At 42.7% G+C, this 20008-nt stretch overlaps 1 protein-coding gene across 4 annotated transcripts in view; it reads left to right on the top strand.

Moving 5' to 3' along the window:
• RERE (arginine-glutamic acid dipeptide repeats) overlaps window positions 1-20008 on the top strand; it is a 363134-nt gene that overhangs the window by 285619 nt on the left and 57507 nt on the right. Inside the window, exon 1 of one of the 4 annotated variants that reach the window (XM_056544469.1) lies at window positions 9157-9337. The exons of the other annotated variants lie outside the window; for them this stretch is intronic. Coding sequence (XP_056400444.1) covers window positions 9312-9337 — 26 coding nt within the window. The 5' untranslated portion in view covers window positions 9157-9311. Of the gene's footprint in view, window positions 1-9156; window positions 9338-20008 lie in introns of those variants that run through there. 4 annotated transcript variants of the gene reach the window in all.

Genomic DNA, 20008 nt, shown 5'->3' with positions numbered 1-20008 from the left:
CATTGTAACCCTTTAAAGGGATACTCCACTGGCCACCGTTCTGAACGTCACGGCCATCACACCCCTCCCATAGACTTGCATTGAGGGAACGTCACGTCACGAGGGGGTGTGGCTGACCCCCCGCAGCGTGCGCACACAGTGAAGGCCAGTGAAGTACCCCTTTAATGGTGGCATGGACAGTCTTGTTGTTTTGACTTAATTACTACTTACTGATTGGTGCACCCATTGATTCCCTTTCTCATTGAGAATTTCAGGAGATGCTGTAAAGCATGTATAACCAATAGGTTTTGCAATTGCTTTAATTAGAAAATTTTCAGTATGTCATACAGAAAAAGCCAGTCAAACAACTGCCCCCCCCCTGCCTGCTTGGACACATACTAGTCCTGCTGTGTCCATGTATCATTACCTATGTCATGGACACACTTCCTTGATTGACAGCTGTGAGTGCAGGGCTCAGAGCTGAAGAAAAATCCTCCCACTGTCAGCCTGTGTCCCGCTACTGTCAGTGAGGACAAGCTGGGAGTTGTCGTTTTGCTAATGCTAGGGGAGATGTGAGCAGACAGCATACTGAGGGAGGGGGCGGAGACCTGCACAGTGAGGCCACGCCCCCTACCTTTGAGAGGAATTCAGACTAGTGAGATAAATTTAAAGTGTAATAATAAAATAAAGGTGCTAGACACATAAAAATTACATGTACCTGGTCAGGATTAGGTACTGAGTGATATATTTAAAAAAATGTTTTTGTTGGATCTGATGGGTACGGTTTAAGGGGAACTAGTCACATTGAAAATTCAGTCTAATCTACAGGCAGCATACTATACAGCAGGAGGAACTGCAAAAAGATTTATAGTTTTGTGGAACAAGATTCAGTAAGAACTTGTATTTTATTGGGCTTAGGAGTCAAGTGGGCAGTCCTTATCAGTGATTGACAGCTACTTTGTATGTAAACTTAAACATAAAAAACTGCCAATCACTGCTTAGGACCGCCCACTGGATTTAAATCTATAGGCTACAAGATTTGCTGAACTTTTCCCCACAAAACGTTATATAAATCGTCTCCGCTCCTCTGCTCCATAACATGAGGGCTGCAGAATAGGCTGCATCTTCTTTGTGACAGGTTCCCTTTAAGTATGGATAATTGATGTGCAGATACTACTGTTCGTTCCATCATTAGAAGCATTTATCAGATGTGATTTTATATTTATGTTCAGCATACTAGTAGAGGTACAATTGGGGAACATTGAATCATTAGCGTTGGATTTTCAGTAGCTTATGTGTATAAAACAAGAAGTTTTCCAGGATACATTTATTGATGATCGGTTCTTGTCAATATCAGATTGGTGGAACACAGCCCTTTAGCCTGATCTAAAAGGACCCTTAAAAAGGTACTCCGACGCTTAGATATCTTATCCCCTATGCAAAGGATAGGGGATAAGATGCCTGATCGCGGGGTCCCGCTGCTGGTGACCCCCGTGATCTTGCACGCAGCACCCCAGTTAAAATCAGTCCCCGGAGCATGTTCGCTCCGGGTCTGATTGCCGGCGACCATGGGGTTTTTTCCTGGATAACCCCTTTAAGAAAGTTTTTTTTTTTTTTTTAAGAAATGTTGTACTTTCCAGGGAGAACCAGTCTAGAATGTTGTGTTTACACTGTGGATATGTGTTTTACTACCGAAATAGCAGAAAACATAGTATTTTTACGATTTAGATAAATTTCAATATTTCCTGTATTTTCACATATACCTGCAGAAAAGGCAGAAGAGCGAGCAGAGGGATGTGTCTTACTGTTTGGCTGTACCATGCCAGCCAGAAAAATACTAGGTCATTGCCCTGGCTTGCTCGGTCTTGTTGGCTTCACTGTAGAGGTTTATAAGCTGAATCTGGCATCTTCAAGGTTTGGTCACTCCCTTGGGTTTTCCCACTTTGCTTTTTATATGTAGGCTCCAGAATTATTGGGAAATACTCAAACATATCTGGAAGTAGAAGAATGTATTTATTTTTTTAGAATTCCACCTCTGATCAAGGAGTTTAAAACATTTCAGAATTTATATCAAAGTCAAATGTTGAGAAATGTCAAAACGCGTTTCGGGACCAGTGCATCACTTGTGCCGAAACATGTTTCTGAAGTTACTCAACATTTGACTTTGATATAAATTCTGAGGTTTTAGACAAAATTGCTCCTCATCAGTGAAAACTCTGTTTCTGTGATGTCTCAACTCTACTACGTGTATAGGTCTGACACATTGGAGGAACTAAGCCAGAAGGCCATCTACGGAATATAGCCCCTTGTACTGATGGATTACTCAAAGTATGAGGGTTTCTACATGTATCCCTACTGGAGGAGCAGACATCTCCAAAATTATTGTCTCTTGTCAGCAGAATGATGTGCCACCAGTATCCCAATGTACAGATACCATGGGGTGGTGATACACCATGTTTGTAATGTAAAAGGGTGAAGACTCTGTATAGTGCATACTGCGGCACAGCCTCTTTTATTTTACTTGACTTTTTTGATTGGGAAGTTCACACTAAAGGGGTACTCAACTGGAAAACTTTTTTTTTATTTTTTTTTTATCAAATGGTGCCAAAAAGTGAAACAGACTTGTAAATTACTTCTATTTAAAAATCTTAAACCTTCCAGTACTTATGAGCTGCTGTATGATCCACAGGAAGTTATTTTCTTTAATTTCCTTTCAGTCTGACCATGGTGCTCTCTGCTGACACCTCTGTCCATGTCAGGAACTGTCCAAAGTAGAAGAAATCTGCTCTGGACATTTCCTAAAATCTGTTTAACTTTCTGGCACCAGTTGATATAACAAAGTTTTCCAGTGGAGTACCCCCTTAAGTATTTTGGAATTCTGTAGAAGTCTGCAACCAAATCAGCAAAAATCATGCAGATTTTGGTGCAAAATTGAAGTGGATTTGCCACTATGCACATGTTTGTTTGTTTATTTATTTTATCTATTTATTAAACACAGACCGTTATGAGGTTGGATTAACTCACCTGGTCTATTAACGATTATCATGCAAACTTTTGTGTAAGAAAAAAATTAATTGGGCAATGTGGCCAGCCCATCACATTTATACACGTATCCATGGTAACCAGGCTGTTAACATCAGTTTTTACCTTTTTGGTCTTGCATTAAAGCTCATATTTACTGGGCTTTCCACCCAAACACTTTTGCATTATATAGCAGCAAGGTGTGTTTTCTTTTCTGTTACTGCTTGTATCCATTGTGAATGTGTGACGCTTTTGTTATGCTTTAAAAACAATAAAAATAACTGTAAAACTAAGGCTCATACAGTGGTCCCTCAACATACGATGATAATTCGTTCCAAACGACCCATCGTTTGTCAAATTCATCGTATGTTGAGGGATCCGTGCAATGTAAAAAGTGCATTTAATACTCACCTGTCCCCGCCGCTCCGGACCGCGTCCTCACCGCTCCAGATGCTGTCCCAGGGGCTCCCGATGCTGTCCCGCTGCTCCGGCGTCTTCTTCGCGATCCTCTGGCTTCTTCTGCCTCTTCTCCTGGGTCCGGGCCTCACTTTCTGGTGACGTTATTACGTTGCGGCGCCGGGACGGCGTGCACAGCGACGCAATAACAACGCCGGAAAGCGAGGCCCGGACACAGGAGAAGATGCCGGAGGATCGCAAAGTGGACCCGGAGCAGCGGGGATAGGTAAGTGAACCTGTCCGGGATGCTTAAACTGCTATCCGACAGCAGCTTAAACATTTTGCGCTGTCAAATAGCAGTTAATGCGATGGCCCCGACATATAAAAGCATCGTATGTCGATTTGATCATATGTCGGGGGGTTACTGTATTTACAAGCCAACAAAAAAGTTTATAAAAGTGTTTAGAACTCCTGTCATTTTGAGCCATGGAAAAGAATATATTAAGGAATGGCAGGTTTAGCAGTTAGTGGGGTTCACTGCTGCCGCACACAGGTGTCCTGCTGGGTAAAGACAGATTTGCATGTTGTTGCTTGCTCCAACAGCTAGAGGGAGTGCTGACGGTGAGCATAGAGCTGAACTGTCCTATGCAGCCCTAAAAATTGGCTTCCGTATATGATTTTATCATTAATACTATTATTTCTTTACTATTGTGGTACTCGGTGCATTAGACCTTGAATCTGCTTCTCAGATCTTGTTGCTTTTATAATATTTTTTGACATATATTCTATTCTAGTTGTTAAGATTGAAGCAAGTTGGGGAGGAAAGTAGTTCCAAATGCACTCAGTATTGCTACCTGCAGTAATTCCCAACCAGGGTGCCTCCAGCTGTTGCAAAACTACAACACTCAACATGCCCGGACAGCCAAAGGCATAATGGGAGTTGTAGTTTTGCAACAGCTGGAGGCACCCTGGTTGGGACACTGAATATGAAGTTATGTGACACTACTGATCTCAGATCTGATGGCGTGACTTCCTGAAATATGGACACACAAATGTGTGTGTTAAAGGGCATTTGTAAATTACTTCTATTAAAAAAATCTTAATCCTTCCAGTACCTATTAGTTGCTGAATACTACAGAGGGAGTTGTTTTCTTTTTGGAACACACAGCTCTCTGCTGACATCATGACTAGAGATGAGCGAACTTACAGTAAATTCGATTCGTTACGAACTTCTCGGCTCGGCAGTTGATGACTTATCCTGCATAAATTAGTTCAGCTTTCAGGTGCTCCCGTGGGCTGGAAAAGGTGGATACATTCCTAGGAAAGAGTCTGCTAGGACCATATCCACCTTTTCCAGCCCACTGGAACACCTGAAAGGTGAATTAATTTATTCAGGATAAGCCATCAACTGCCGAGCCGAGAAGTTCTTGACGAATCGAATTTACTGTAAGTTCTAATCATGACCACAGTGCTCTCTGCTGACACCTCTGTCCATTTTATGAACTGTCCAGAGCAGCATATGTTTGCTATGAGGATTTTCTCCTACTCTGGACAGTTCTTAAAATAGACAGAGATGTCAGCAGAGAGCACTGTGCTCGTGATGTCAGCAGAGAGCTCTGTGTTCCAAAAAGAAAAGAATTTCCTCTGTAGTATTCAGCGGCTAATAAGTACTTGCACTTTCTGGCACCAGTTGATTTAAAAAAAAAAATTTAAAAATGTTTTAACCGGGGGTACCCCTTTAAAGATTGAATAGAATGTCTATAGTTTCTAGTATTCCTGCCCAGGATGTGTGACCATCACTGGGGACTTTCATTATTTCTATGATTACTTTTCACTGCCACTACCAAGAACACCCTGATATTTAGCTTGCACTTTTCTTATATTGTCGCAAATAACTCTGCCATAGAAAGTACTTTGTTGGTGTCATGGATGTTGGTGTCATGGATGTTGGTGTCATGGATAAAGTTTCACATGTATTGTGGGCTAGATCTTTATGGCTACATTTTTTTTGTCCTGGGTTCTTGCATTCTATAGCAATGTATAGCTTTAGTTAGTGCTGGGCGGTATACCTATGTGTTTTTTTTTTCTTTACGGTATACATTTTTCACATGCCGCAATCCCGTTTCCGTAGCGACCAACTCCGTGTGATTGTGTAGAGAAACGTCCTGCCGCACAGAGTCTCTGGGAAGTGTAGTCCGAGCCGCACTGAACTGACTGTGAGGAGCTGGGAGGGCACGTGACTTCCGGGTGGGCGCGGGAAACTCGAGGCAGAACTGCGAAGACATGGAGGAGAGTTACTGAATGGCCTCACAGAGACCCCGGGTACCATGGTGAGGACCCCGACCACCTGACACTGAGCTGGAGGGACCCCCCCCCCGAAATACTGTGAAACCGCCATGATTTAAAAAAATACTGTGATATACATTTTCGGTCATACCGCCTAGCACATCATTTAGAGCAGTTGTCTCCATATAATGGACCTCCAGATGTTGCAAAGCTATAATTCCCTGTACTGCCTTCAGCTGTCTAGGCGTACTGGAAGTTGTAGTTTTGCAACTGCTGGAGGACTACAGTTTGGAGACCTAGTACAGGCATAGGTAACCTTTAGCACTGCTGATGGTTTAGGACTACATCTCCCATGATGCTTTGGCAGCATTTTGGCTGTAAGAGCATTGTGGGAGATGTAGTCCAAAACATCTGCCGTGCAGAAGGTTGCCTGTGCTTGATCTAGGGTTTAAGAGATTACAGCAAGCACCATGGACCTATGAAACAATATAGTGGAGCTGACCCTATTGACTTGACTTATATGCAATAGTTTTGTAGGCATGCTCTGTGAGTGGTGCATAGGTTAGTATGCAGAGAGCCAGAGCTCTTAACATCACCTATTGTAAATGGCCTGATCCTATTTTATCTATATAATGAGGTCTCTTTTTTTGTATAAAGTGGAAGTGTCAGCTTAATATTAGGCTTAGTGGCCAGAATGAAAACAGCAAGATTTGAGGATTATTTCAGAATATAGGTGATAAAAAAAAAAAATGTATGTTGATGAACATATAAACAATTTAACAAATTCCTCCTCTGAAATTGTGTCTATAGTTAGGCTTATTCTATTGCTATAGTTAAGCTTATTCTATTGCTCTTATAGCTGATGCAGTCCTATTTTAGGATTGGACCTGACTCCAAAACCATACTGGTCAGGCGGCTTGCTTGACTGCATCTTAGCCGAAGCACCTTTTCTTGGACATTCGTATTGGGACTATGCTCTTCTTTCACAAATACATATACCGGTACTTCTACTGGTTCTTGGTATTGTATAACCATGTTTGTCTTATCGTCTTTCATGATCCTTGTGTGGCCCGCGAGCCACTTTCTGATGTCTTTCTTTGATATGAGTGATGTTATCTACTGTGGTTATGCCCTTGCCATTGTTATTCCCTTTTATTTTTCATTCAATAAAAGATGAAAAATTGTCTATTAAAAAAAAAAAAATTTATCAAATGGGTCATTTTCTGGTGACCTATTCTCTATTAACCCAATGTTGGTACAAAGTGCTAGGCCATCAGATCACACAAGTGACTGCTGCGCCACTTTCACATTTGGCATATATGACCAAATATTATGGCTTGCTCTTTAGTAATATGGTTTTGACCTTGACGCCAAGTTTTAGTCCTATTCTGTCATCCATGGTGCCACGTGTGTGTCTCCTGGGTCACATTGGATGTCTGCATTGTGCTGGGTTCACACCACGTTTTTGCAATACAGTTCTCGTATACCTTTTCAATTTGAAAACCCTATTGAAAACCGTATGCATTGACTCTCCATTGAAAACCGCATGCCAAACGATGCTTCTGGTTGTGTTTGTTTTGCATCGGTTTTGTCCATTTTTTTCGCGTACCCAAAACCGTAGCCTACCACAGTTTTTAGTCCGGGTGAAAAATCGTATTGAAACCGTATACTTTTTTTTCAAAACATGGAAGTCAATGGGAACCGTACAGAACCGTATGTGCGTACAGTTCCACCCGGTTTGCACCATACGGTTTTTGACTTTGCACATGCGCAGTGCACACCAAAAGTTTTTTTTCTTTCAGTCAAACAAGTGAAACTTTATTCATAATGGAATGAAAAGTTAAAAACTTATATGGTTTTTTCCTTAAAAAACTGATGCAACCGGACATCATTTTTCAATATGTATACGGGTTACAGTTCGTACACACGTTTTTATACAGTTTAGTCCGGTTTTGAGGAATCCATTTTTTATCAAAAACCTGATACGGAAACTGTATTGTAAAAGTGGTGTGATCCCAGCCTAAGGGTGCATGCTCACCACGTTTTTGCATAAAAAAAAAACACAGATTCCTCAAAACCGGACTAAACTGTATCAAAACGTGTGTGTATAAATTTTAACCCGTATACGGTTTAAAAAAAGGATGTCTGGTTGCATCCATTTTTTTATGAAAAAAATTTATAAGTTTTTAACTTTTCACTCCATTATGAATAAAGTTTAACTTGTTTGATTGAGATTCCATAAAAATTTTTTTTAAAAACTGTGCAAAGTCAAAAACCATATGGTGCAAACCAGATTGAACCGTGCGCACATACAGTTCTGTACGGTTCCCATTGACTTGCGTGTAAAAAAAAAAAATACGTTTCAATACGGTTTTTCACCCGGACTAAAAACCGTGGTAGGCTACGGTTTTGGGTACGGGAAAAAAGACTAAACCGTACTAGATGCAACCGGATGCATTGTTTGCCATACGGTTTTCAATGGAGAGTCAATGCATACGGTTTTCAATACGGTTCCATACGGTTTTCACATTGAAAAGGTATACGGGAACTGTATTGCAAAAACTTGGTGCGAATGCAGCCTAATACAGTCAATATATGTTGGCTTGCATTTCCGGTTAGTGGTATAGGTGTTGAGTACTCTCATAGATCAGTGGTCTCCAAACTGTAGACCTCCAGACGTTGCGAAACTACAACTCCCAGCATGCCCGGACAGCCAACGGCTGTCCGGGCATGCTGGGAGTTGTAGTTTCGCAACATCTGGCGACTACTACGTAATGTATATTCATTGTCGATATTAAAGGGAACCTGACATCACTCTCATCAGGTTGGTTCTCCCAACCCCCAACAGCCTTTATTAATAGATCAGTTCGGGTATAGGTACAGATCTAATAGCCAAGCATGCAAAAGCTACCAGGAACCTCCCCATTGACTTCTAGATCAGGCAACATAAGTGATGATGGGTCCCTTTAATTCAAGATTGACAGCTGTACTTTTGCCATCAGTGCAGTTCCTAGCTGCGGCTCCTTGCGGCCTCTCTTGTGAGACGCAGTGTGCTTTGGCATGCACTCCATGATGGGATGCTCAGTTCCTCCGCTTCTCCCCCAGTGTCGGTGTCTTCGCCATCTGGTTGGGGCTGTGCTTCTTCTGTGTCTGTGCAGCAGTTGTCACTGGGAAAGCTGCAGCAGTCGGAGCCGGAGGCAACGTCCCTCGCAGATTCCCTGGCTGGGGCCCCTGCCTTTTCTTTTGCACACAAGCTTAGTATGCCAGGGAGAGGTGCTCGCCGCTGAGGCTGTGTACTCTGCTTTATTTACGGAAACAGCAGGGTTGAGATTGATTGCGTTGTAGGAAGGTCTGTGGCTAAGACGAGAAAGGAGTAGGGGGGGGGGGGTGGACCAGAAACAAGCAGGAGGGGGTCACAGCACATGCTCAGTGCCTGTAGTCTGAGGGGGGAAGTTTGCAGCGCTGTGCGTGGAGGCTGAGGTCATAGCACAAGCTCAGTGAAAGCTCTCTGAGGTCTCTGACTGCATGTGCCACCATTTTGAGTAGTTAGAGTAAGAAAAAGGGTAGAGTTTAGAGCAGGAGCTGCAGTCTGAGGGATCCAGGCAGAGCCAGCAGCATCTGTGCTAGTGATGGATGACCTGTTCAGCCCCTGCAGGTAGGAACATGACATCCCTGGCCTCCCGCACTGCTGCTTCTCCTCCAGGCTTGTGCAATGTTTACCATGGACTGTTTGCTGCCCCTGTTTTATTAAGATTGCATGTCACCGTTACACCATGATGGCGTTCTGCTTGTTTACCTGCGTGTCAGGTACGCTTCCGTGCCCTGTGTGCTTGTTCTTGTGTTTTATGTTTTCTCCCCCCCCCCCCCCTTCCACCATCTCTCCCGTCTGTTCCTGCAGAGCTATGTTAACCTCTTGCAGCCCTTTTCCGGTACGATGCATCTCGGTCGTCTCCGTTTCCGAATAGTGGTTACGAGAAGTATTTTGTGCCGTGCCGGTGGCCGCTCTCCGGAGGCTGCACGGCTGGTTATGGGGCTCCTTCGGTGTAATGTTTTGGGCCTGCAGTGAGTGTTTAGATAATGTTTTCGGGAGGGTTGGAGTTGGAGAGTGATTGGCTGCCTACAGCTGTGGGTGGAACTTTTGTCTTGATTGAGAAGTCTACGTTCCCCCGGCTAATGATGGCCATTATTATGATAATGGTCTGGAAGTTAAAAAGCAAATAATCCACCTAATCTGCGCCGATTTCCTTCTCCCCATGCTACATTGCAGCTTCTCGCGCACTGTCATTGTGACAACTGTGTCCATGCCTTCATCTGTCTGGGGTGGGTTTTTGTTTTTTGTTTTGTTTTTTGTTTTGTGCTTTATATTTACATTAAGAAATGCAAGTAAATAAAATTTGATATTTTGTTTGTTTTTATTTTAAATGTTAATAATTTTTCAGGAAAATATTGAACAAAAAAAAATGTTTACATAAAAAAAAAAAAGTTAACAGTTGTAAAGTTTTTTTCATTTTTCTTTTCTTTTTAAAAAAATTAAACCATGAATTAAGGCAGAGAGTATAAATAAGAATAAGAAATGTGTCTGTCCAGCAGACTGTTCCGGGGTCCAAGGAAGACGAGCAGGCATTGACGTCAGTGAAAATAACTTCCAGAAGTTGGCCATTAGCTGTCACATTTAAGAATATCCCGATAACTCGCTGTTCTTCTTTATTTCTATCTTTTTTTTTTTCCCCCTACAACATGCCTCAATTGTGTTTTGATAGAAGAATTACATAAGGGACAATTTCTGTTTACAGGCAGATTGAGATGTCTGTAAACAAAAATAGCGTTTTGTAGTTGTATTGTGAGATCGTCTTTCTTTTGGTCACTCTTGGTTGGAGTTTTTCTTTTTTCTCTTTTTTTTTTTCCTTTTTCTGTAACCGTGATCTGCAACCGTCTGACTCCAAGCTGTTGCAAAACTACAACTCCCAGCATTGGAAGTGATAGTTTTGCTACAGGCTGGGAACTGCTGCTATAATCCTTGTTGTTGGGGCATGGAAGGAAGTTTTTGTTTTTTTAATTTTTGTAGTCTTCTCCAGGATCATAGAAATAAGTCTAAGGCCCCTTTCGCACTACCGTCATGTACCTGCCTTCTGACACCCATTATTCTGCAAAAACAGGTCATGAAAAAATAGATACAATAACTGAACATAATGGATGACCAATCTCTGTTATTTTAACGGGCGTTCAGTCAAAATAACGGACTTGTTCCATCCGTTATTTCATCCGTCATCCACCATTATAGTCGGTTATCTTATGTCCGTTTTAACCCCATCTGGTCGTGATGCTTTACAGCATGCTCAGTAGCAATAACGGATCATAACGGAAGGTGAAAATAACGGGCGCTAACGGATGTGAACATCCGTTAGCCATAGAATTCAATGTTAAAATTTTAATGTCCGTTATTCCACCGTCATTTTTGATGAACAAAAATTAGTGCATGCACCGTTATTTGCACCGTCAAAAATAGCGGACGTTAGTCACAATGGGACATAACTGATGCTAAAGGATGGTCAAAAAATCCCATTGACATGAATGGGATTATTTGATGCCCGTTTTATGGACTTTCTGACGGGTGTTTTTACAGGAGCATATCGGTAATGTGAAAGGGGCCATACACTCCCAAGGTAAAAGAAGGCGAATAATATGTAACTCTCCTCCTTTTGCATAGTAATTTGCAAGTATTTGTATAGAGATTTATTTTTTTTTTGGGGGGGGGGGGGGGGGGGGAGTTTTTCATGGACTGAAGTTTAGCAAAAAGTTCTGGCCTATTGCTTTTTTTTTTTTTGCATTGTCTTCTATATATACATTTTTGGAGAATTAAGTATATTGAATGGCTGTTATATATGTGTGTCATATTTTTCAAGATAATTCCTGTACTATTATATTGGACAATATAAAAATAGTCTTTATGACGATTATTTTATATGGGACAGAAATACTGCAGGAAAATCCACAGGTAAAGTTGCAGTGGATAATCCATACTAAATCATGCAGGTTTTCTTGGAGATTTTCAACTGCGGATTTTAGAGCAGAGTATGTAAATGGCAAAAATAACTTAAAAACAAAAAAAAAGTTTGCCAAAAAAGCAGTAGTTGTGGATTTTTACTATAGATACATGGCGTTTCCCGCACCAAAATATTTAACAGTACACTTATTGCTGCAGATTTTGACTTCTCTGTTAGGGTCCGTTCACACTGAGTAAATCGAGGGGTTTTCCTTGCAACTATAAACTCTCATCCGCATTCCTGATCCTGGAATACGCTGCCAATTTTCTGCATGCAAATACGCTGCAGGAAGTTCGCAGCATATATGCCACATATGAACACACCCAAGAAGCTTGCACATTTGAAGGCCTCATGCACACAACCATATTATGGTTCCGTAGTGTACAGTGTCATAATATGGCACCCATAGGATAAATTTACACAGGACACAAATGCTGCAGATTTGCTGTGGATTTGTTCAAGTAATATCCCCAGTGGAACCCAGTAGCAGTTACGGATTTTACCCACATGCTATGGAGATTTTCTGCAGGGAATCTGATCAGCAGTGTGGATTTTAAAAGTCGTGGCCTGTCAGTTTCATGCTGTTTTTCACATGTCATACTTGTGAATTTAGCTACGTTTTCACATTATTTTGTTTCTGAAAAATTGTGTGGTGTGTAGGTGTACCATAGAGTAATGTTTTCCAACCAGGATGCCTCCAGCTGCTGCAAAACTACAACTCCCAGCATGTCCAGACAGCCTACGGCAACAGATGGAGGCACCCCAGTTGGGAAACACTGCCATACAATACCTCTGTATACTTCACATTTTATACATGACATTCTATGTCAGAAGTTGAATCTAACAGATATCTCCACTAAAGGGGTACTCCACTGGAAAACTTAAATCCTCAATCCTTCCAGTACTTATCAGCTGCTGTATGCTCCACAGGAAGTTCTTTTCTTTTTGAATTTCCTTTTTGTCTGACCACAGTGCTCTCTGCTGACACCTCTGTTCATGTCAGGAACTGTCCAGAGCAGGAACAAATCCCCATAGCAAACCTATCCTGCTCTGGTCAGTTCCTGACATGGACAGAGGTGTCAGAAGAGAGCACTGTGGTCAGACAGAAAAGGAAATTCAAAAAGAAAAGAGCTTCTGGAAAGATTAAGATTCTTAAATAGAAGTAATTTACAAATCTGCTTAACTTTCTGGCACCAATTGATAACATTTAAAAAAAAAAAAAAAAGTTTTCCAGTGGAGTACCCCTTTAAATGGTATACCACCTCACACCTAAGGCCCCTTTCACACTACAGTTATGTTCCTGCATTCTGACATCCGTTATTCAGCAATAACAGGTCATGAAAAAAATGGATTAAATAACTGAATACAACGGATGATAACTGATGACCATTCTGTCAAAATAATGGACATGTGACATCCGTTATCACCCGTTATTTTATGTCTGTTATTTTATTTTCGTGTGATTCCTGGTTGTAAAGCTGTACTGAGCATGCTCAGTACAAAAAACAGATGATAAAAAACCGGACAATAACGGATGTTTTTTGTGAGCATCTGTTTCCCATAGACTTAAATGTTAAATTTTAACGACCGGTTTCCACTGTTATTTTTGACAAAACAAAAATGAGTGCATACACCGTCTTTTGTGTCGTCAAAAATAACGGACATTAGTAAAAACGGACATAACTGATGCAAAAGGATGTTCAAAAAATCCCATTGACATGAATGGGATTTTTTTGACGGCCGTTTTCAGGACTATTTGATGGGAGTAATGACGGAGGTATTTACAGGATGATACCTGTAGTCTGAAAAGGGCCTACGTTTTCTAAGCGTTCAACTTTCTAAATATTTTACCGGAAACACAAGACCATTTTTTCCCAGTATGCATTGTGGGTCTCGAGCACAGTCAGTCATTGTACCCCTACAGGGTGGTTTTTGAGAACATATTGTTTCCAAGTAAATTTGTAAAATTTGATTAAATTAGTTTTTGTTCTGTTGCTTAAAAAAATCCGTAAATAACTAAATTTGATTCTTAAAGTAGATTGATTGTAAGAGGGAACCTGTCATCACTTCATGCTGCCTGAGCCATAAGTCATCAGTGTGGTGCCCATGACTTCTCCCATCCCACCAGTTTTGATTGATAAATTTCTCCATCTGTGGGTATAGGAAGAGATCGATTGATCAAGGTCAGGTATGGGGTGGGGATTTATCTTTTTTTTACACATCTATTGAACTCCATTGATCTGAGTGCTCTGCGATCCATTGATAGAGCCTAGTCCAGCCAGGCTCTATCAATGACAGAGCCACAAACACCAGGGAACAGAGGTAAGCCCAGCTACCAATATAGTGGATCTTTCCCCCCCAGACTCCACTCCATACAGACTGCTGAGCGCTGCCACGCTTGTCAGGTCCGGCCCTGCTTGCCCATAGCAGGGCTAGGGGCCGGAAAAATTCACCTGCCTGGCGCATGGGCAATAGGAATTCCATATCCCTAGAGGAGTATAAGTCTTTGCTTTATAGTTCCGATTCCCACTGGGGACCCCCGCGATCTCTCCTGCAGCACCCTGGTTTCTCAGCTGCACAGAGCGAGGATCGCTCTGTGGCTGATATTGAGGAGCGATGCAGGGGACGGAATATTGTGATGTCACGGCTCTGCTCCCTCGCGATGTCGCGGATCGGCCTTCTCGTGACGTCACGCCCTCAATGTAAGTCTATGAGAGGTCGTGTGACTGCCGTCACGCCCCCTCCTTAGACTTGCGTCCCATCCATCGCCCATCATCAGCCACAGAGTGATCCTCGCTCTGTGCAACTGAGAAACGGGGGTGCTGTGGCGGGACCCCACGATCAGACATCTTATCCCCTAGGCTTTGGCTCAAAAAGAGGAGAAAAAAAAACCTGTGAAGAAATGTAGCCTAATAATGCTGGTCAGTCAGGAAGCTGACCCCTAGCATTCAAGTTAGTTGGGACAGACTGGTCCCCAAGGTATATGTGATCAAATGGTTACAGTGGGGTGCTGGGCCTATAGCAACCAGTCTACGTGGAGTAGCAGAGGATGAGGGTTTTCTGGCAGGGATGCCCTTGTCCGAGAGAAAATCCAACTTCTGGAGCACTCCTTAATAGAGAACAGAATTAGTATTTTTCTTTTTATCGTTTTTATTTAAACACACACTGGAAAAAACAATAAAGGTATCAACGGACAACGCGTTTCAAAAGATACTTCCTCTATCAGGTCAGATGATGGACCTGATGGAGAAAGTAACCTTTGAAACACATTGTCCGCTGATACCATTATTGTTTTTTTCTGTGTGTGTTTAAACAAAAACATAAAAAAAAAACATGAATTCTGTTATCCATTGGTGAGCGCTCCAGAAGTTGGATTTTCTCTCGGACAAGGGCATCCCTGCCAGAAAACCCTCATCCTCTGCTACTCCACGTATCCCTGCACTGTTTGCATAATGGTACCGATGGAATGCAGCCACCAACATCTGGATTAATTAAATCCTCTAAAGGGCTTCACAGTTTTGTGCCTGTAGCGCAACACTATCGGATGAGCAAGGGCCCATACCTTACTACTCCCCGTACCTCCTCTCTATTGCATACCCTGGTAACGGCACTATTGGCGCCATTCTCTGTTCTCTTCTTTTTTTTGCCTCTATAGCAACCAGTCTGTCCACCCCTAGACATCTTATCCCCTATCTAAAGGGTAGGGGATAAAATGCCTGATCGCAGGGGTCCCGCCACTGGGAACCCCCGCAATTTCTCCTGCAGCACCCTTGTTTCTCAGCTGCACAGAGCGAGGATCGCTCTATGGCTGATATTGAGGAGCGATGTGGGGGACGGAATATCGCGATGTCACGGATCGGCCTTCTCGTGAAGTCACGCCCCACCCCCTCAACTGCCGTCACGCTCCCTCCCATAGACTTGCGTCCCATGCTTCGCCCATCATCAGCCACAGAGCGATCCTCACTCTGCGCAACTGAGAAACGGGGGTGCTGCGGCAGGACCCCGCGATCAGACATCTTATCCCCTATGCTTTGGATAGGGGATAACATGTCTAGAGGCGTAGTACCCCTTTAAGTAGACAAGGCAAGAAGTATTTTAATTTGTTTTGAATGTAAATTTCAGAAAGTGAGACTCTAGCAGCAAAGTTCTAGATAAGTTGACTACCAGGCTTGGGTTTGTCCTGTCTAGATTTAGAAACAGAACCCCTGAAGACTGCACTCTATAGAGGGTCTGTAGGACGATAGATGGATTTGCGTGTTAGTGATGCCATTCCATACCAGTTGTAAGGCTAGGTTCATACTATGGCACTTCCGTCCGGAATTCCAATAAAGAATTTCAGTCGTCAATTCTGGTGCAGCAGAATCCTTTTGCTGGTAATGGGATTCCGCTGCACAGTGCACGCTACAAAATTTTAGCGGTGGAATTTCGCCACCAAAAGAGCTTGCTCGCTCACTCATTCTTTAGGCAGAATCCATATAGAAGACATTGCCGTCTGTGGGGACTGCAATGTCTGCACTGGGCGCACTCAGTCATTCTGCCATTCAAGTGTTTTGATTCCCCAGAAAAGTCCAAAAAGACTGTGGACCACCTCAATACAAACTTATCTGTACTTAGCATGATGTAAAAATAGCAAAAAAAGCAATAATTGCCTACCCCACTCCCCTACACATCCTGTTCAACAGACTTCCAGTCCCTCACTGCTTCTGAATCAGGAAGTCTGAACAGGATATAGCTGCTCAGCCAATCACTGGCCAAGATGAAATGCAGCTGCAACCAGTGATTGGCTGAGTGGGCAGTTCTGCTCTCACTCAAAGACTCAAGAGCAGGTAGTAGCAGTGTGCAGTGGGGGACCAGAAGTCAGTAGAAAGGGATCTGTGGTGGACTGGGATAGGTAAGTATTCATGCGAACATACCCAGAAACATATCCCTTTCCAATATCCAGAAATACCTGAATATAATTCAGTCCTGACTATTTTATGTATGTGTGGGGGGGGGGGGCAGCTTTCCTAAAGTCTACCCATGAATGCCGCCAATTGTGGGCACTTATTTCTCATCTCTTTACCTAAGCAAGCATGTCTGATAAAGCATACATGTGCATGTTTGGTTGGGATAGGTTTCAGTTTAAAAAATATATATATATGGTTACGCATGCAATACATCAGCATTACATCAGAAAAGGGATGCCGATGTAGACCAAGGTGCACAGCAGCGGGTCCATTCATTTTAATTAAGCCAGACCTAGTTAAAGGGGTACTCCACTGGCCAGCATTCGGAACATAATGTTTTCAATGCTGTTTTTGCGCTGCGGGGTCAGCCACGCCCCTCGTGACTTCACAGCCATGCCCCCTCAATGCAAGTCTAGGTGAGGGGGCAAATATAGACAAGGAGAAGTGCTCCTAGTGTGATACATATAAATAGAGATGAGAAAAGCAATAATGCTCACTGAGTATAGTTGTACTACAGCCAAGTACAACTTTGGTGTAAACATGGAATAACCCTCAACGGGCAAAGATCGGCAGCCGCTCCTGGCAACACAGATGAAGCACTTAGACGGATCCCTCCAAGGAACAGCACAGGATAAAAGCGGTGCACAAGACTTCAAAGGTAAAATGATTTATTTACCCGGCATGCAACGCGTTTCGCTGGAGAACCAGCTTCATCAGGCATTCACGCCTAATGAAGCTGGTTGTCCAGCGAAACGCGTTGCATGCCGGGTAAATAAATCATTTTACCTTTTGAAGTCTTGTGCACCGCTTTTATCCTGTGCTGTTCCTTTTAGGGATCCGTCTATGGGAGGAGGCGTCATAGACTTGCATTGAGGGGGCGTGGCCGTGAAGTCACGAGGGGCATGGAATTTCCTTTCATGCAGCAGCAAAATCCGTAACTTCAGGTTTCAAAATAATTAACACATTTTATTTATTTTTAAACATAGTCCACATTCACAGCCACTCAGTTTGGATGTGGATTTGTGTTGTGAGAATTTTCCACAGCGAATCCAATCTTAGCTAAAGTGGATAGTAAAATAACAAACTCAATGTTACCGCCTCAATCAGACCTAGCACTGCTCCATGGGATTGCTTAGATGTGACAAGAACACGTTTGCTACAGATGTAGTAGCCTTAGCTTGGTGGTAGTAACACGTGGCTAAGGTGCGATAGAAATCAGATGCCAACGCGCTATTCTTGTAACTAAAATACTGAGGGAAAATGTAAATTTCCTGCGGGGAAGGTCGTCACTCCTGTCATGCAGCGACAAGACACCGGGGAATGCATTGTACGTGGTGCAGGGAGTGCGGGGCCTGTGTGTAGAGGCCATTCTCTCATTTGGGTAGGGGGCTGCCTGGTTACATGGCCCCTGTATCTGTACTACGAGGGTCTGTGCCACCGCTACACCTCCTCCTGCCATTTCACTCCCCCAGCGCCTCTCTGTCCGGCGCGTGTTTACCTCAGTGAGCACAGCGTTTCCATAGTAACCAGCATTTTTTCAAAGGGAAGATCTTGTCATTTTATGTAATTCGCCGCAGCTGAAGAGGGCCGAAATATTAAGTTGTTGCCATGGAGACGTCTTTGATAGATCAGTTTCTTTTGTGTCTTTCTGCTATTTTTTTTCTTCCCCTCTTGTAGAAATTATATAGTCCAGGAGTCTAGAATTAACACCTTCCTCGCAGGGAATAAACCTCTTTGGATCACAACACCAGAAATGGCGCTTGCTGGCGTTTGAAGCAGTTACATTAAAGCCGTCACACTGGCATTAGATCACGCTCGGGGCTCGGTGGCGGGATGCACAGTGATGGTACTGTAGGCTCACAGCATGACTGCTATTATACCACACTGTGCCATCTCAGACTGCCCGTGCAGCCGGGAAAGCAGTCCTATATTATGTGCTCTACATAGACCAGTCATATATGTTCCCAGAAATTATAGTCATCATAAGATAGATGGCCCCCTGGGCCGTCATATATCATCGGGCAGGCATAACAGCACCCTCAATCCGGTCACTTTACCTTTCACAAATTGCACAAGTCTTTTGACGTTCGGCTGCTTTCACACTATAAAATTCATCCGTTTGATGCTCCGTAATAAAAACCCTGAAAATCGGCCGTTAGACAATCCCATACGGATGTTATAAAATCCCATTATAGTCTATGGAATTTTTACATTATCCGTTTTAACCCGTTATAGCCCGTTATTAATGATGGACGTTATTTTGTGACAGGAGAATGAACGGAAGTAGTGCATGCGCTATTTCTCCTGTTACTATCTTCCATCACAAAATAACGTCAGTTATTAATAACGGGCTATAACGGGTTAAAACGGATAATGTAAAAATTCCATAGACTATAATGGGATTTTTTAACAGCCGTATGGGATTTTGTAATTGCTGTTTAATGGCCGATTTTCAGGGGTTTTATAACGGAGCATCAAACGGATCTTTAAAACTGATGAATTTTATAGTGTGAAAGCAGCCTTACCAAGAAGATAACATGATGGATTTTTATTATGGATATTTATTTTAGGTATTTATTCTGGTAAATTACTTCCTATCAAATCTCCTAATATTAAAATGGTTGAATCTGTTTACACAGTGTATTTTGGGGCTTTTTATGCACATTTTTATTTGACTGTGTGTGGGGGTTTTAGCGCATTTCATGTGCCAAAAAACATTCTTTTTTTTTTTTTTTTTTTAAGCAACACTTGAAAAATGACTGTATAATGTCCAAAATAGGAACTCTCCAAGTTTTCTATGGTCTCACCAGTTCTCTGTACAGCAGCATAAACACTTCCCTCTCTACTGCTAATACCTCTCCCTATACACCCATGAGCACTTCCCTTTATACGGCTAATACCTCTCCCTATGCACCCATGAGCACTTCCCTCTCTAGGGCTAATACCTCTCCCTATACACCCATGAGCACTTCCCTCTCTAGGGCTAATACCTCTCCCTATGCACCCATGAGCACTTCCCTCTCTAGGGCTAATACCTCTCCCTATACACCCATGAGCACTTCTCTCTCTACTGCTTATACCTCTCCCTATACACCCAAGCATTCTACTAGCGTTTCCTGCAGGTCTGTGACATTATTTGCCTACCTTTTTAAATCTTCTGAAATAATGACCCCTAAATCACTTTCCTCAGATACTGAGGTTAGGACTGTATCACATATTCTATCCGAGGATTTTTACACCTAAATGAATGGCCTTGCACTTATCCACATTAAATTCTTCCATTCTTCTAGTTTGCCTAAATCATTTGCCATTTGGTGTATACCTCCAGATGGGGGT

This window comes from Hyla sarda, chromosome 10 (assembly GCF_029499605.1).
Source record: "Hyla sarda isolate aHylSar1 chromosome 10, aHylSar1.hap1, whole genome shotgun sequence".
NCBI classification, from domain to species: domain Eukaryota; kingdom Metazoa; phylum Chordata; class Amphibia; order Anura; family Hylidae; genus Hyla; species Hyla sarda.
Note: the sequence above shows the minus strand (reverse complement) of the source record. Positions and strands in the feature narration are given on the sequence as shown.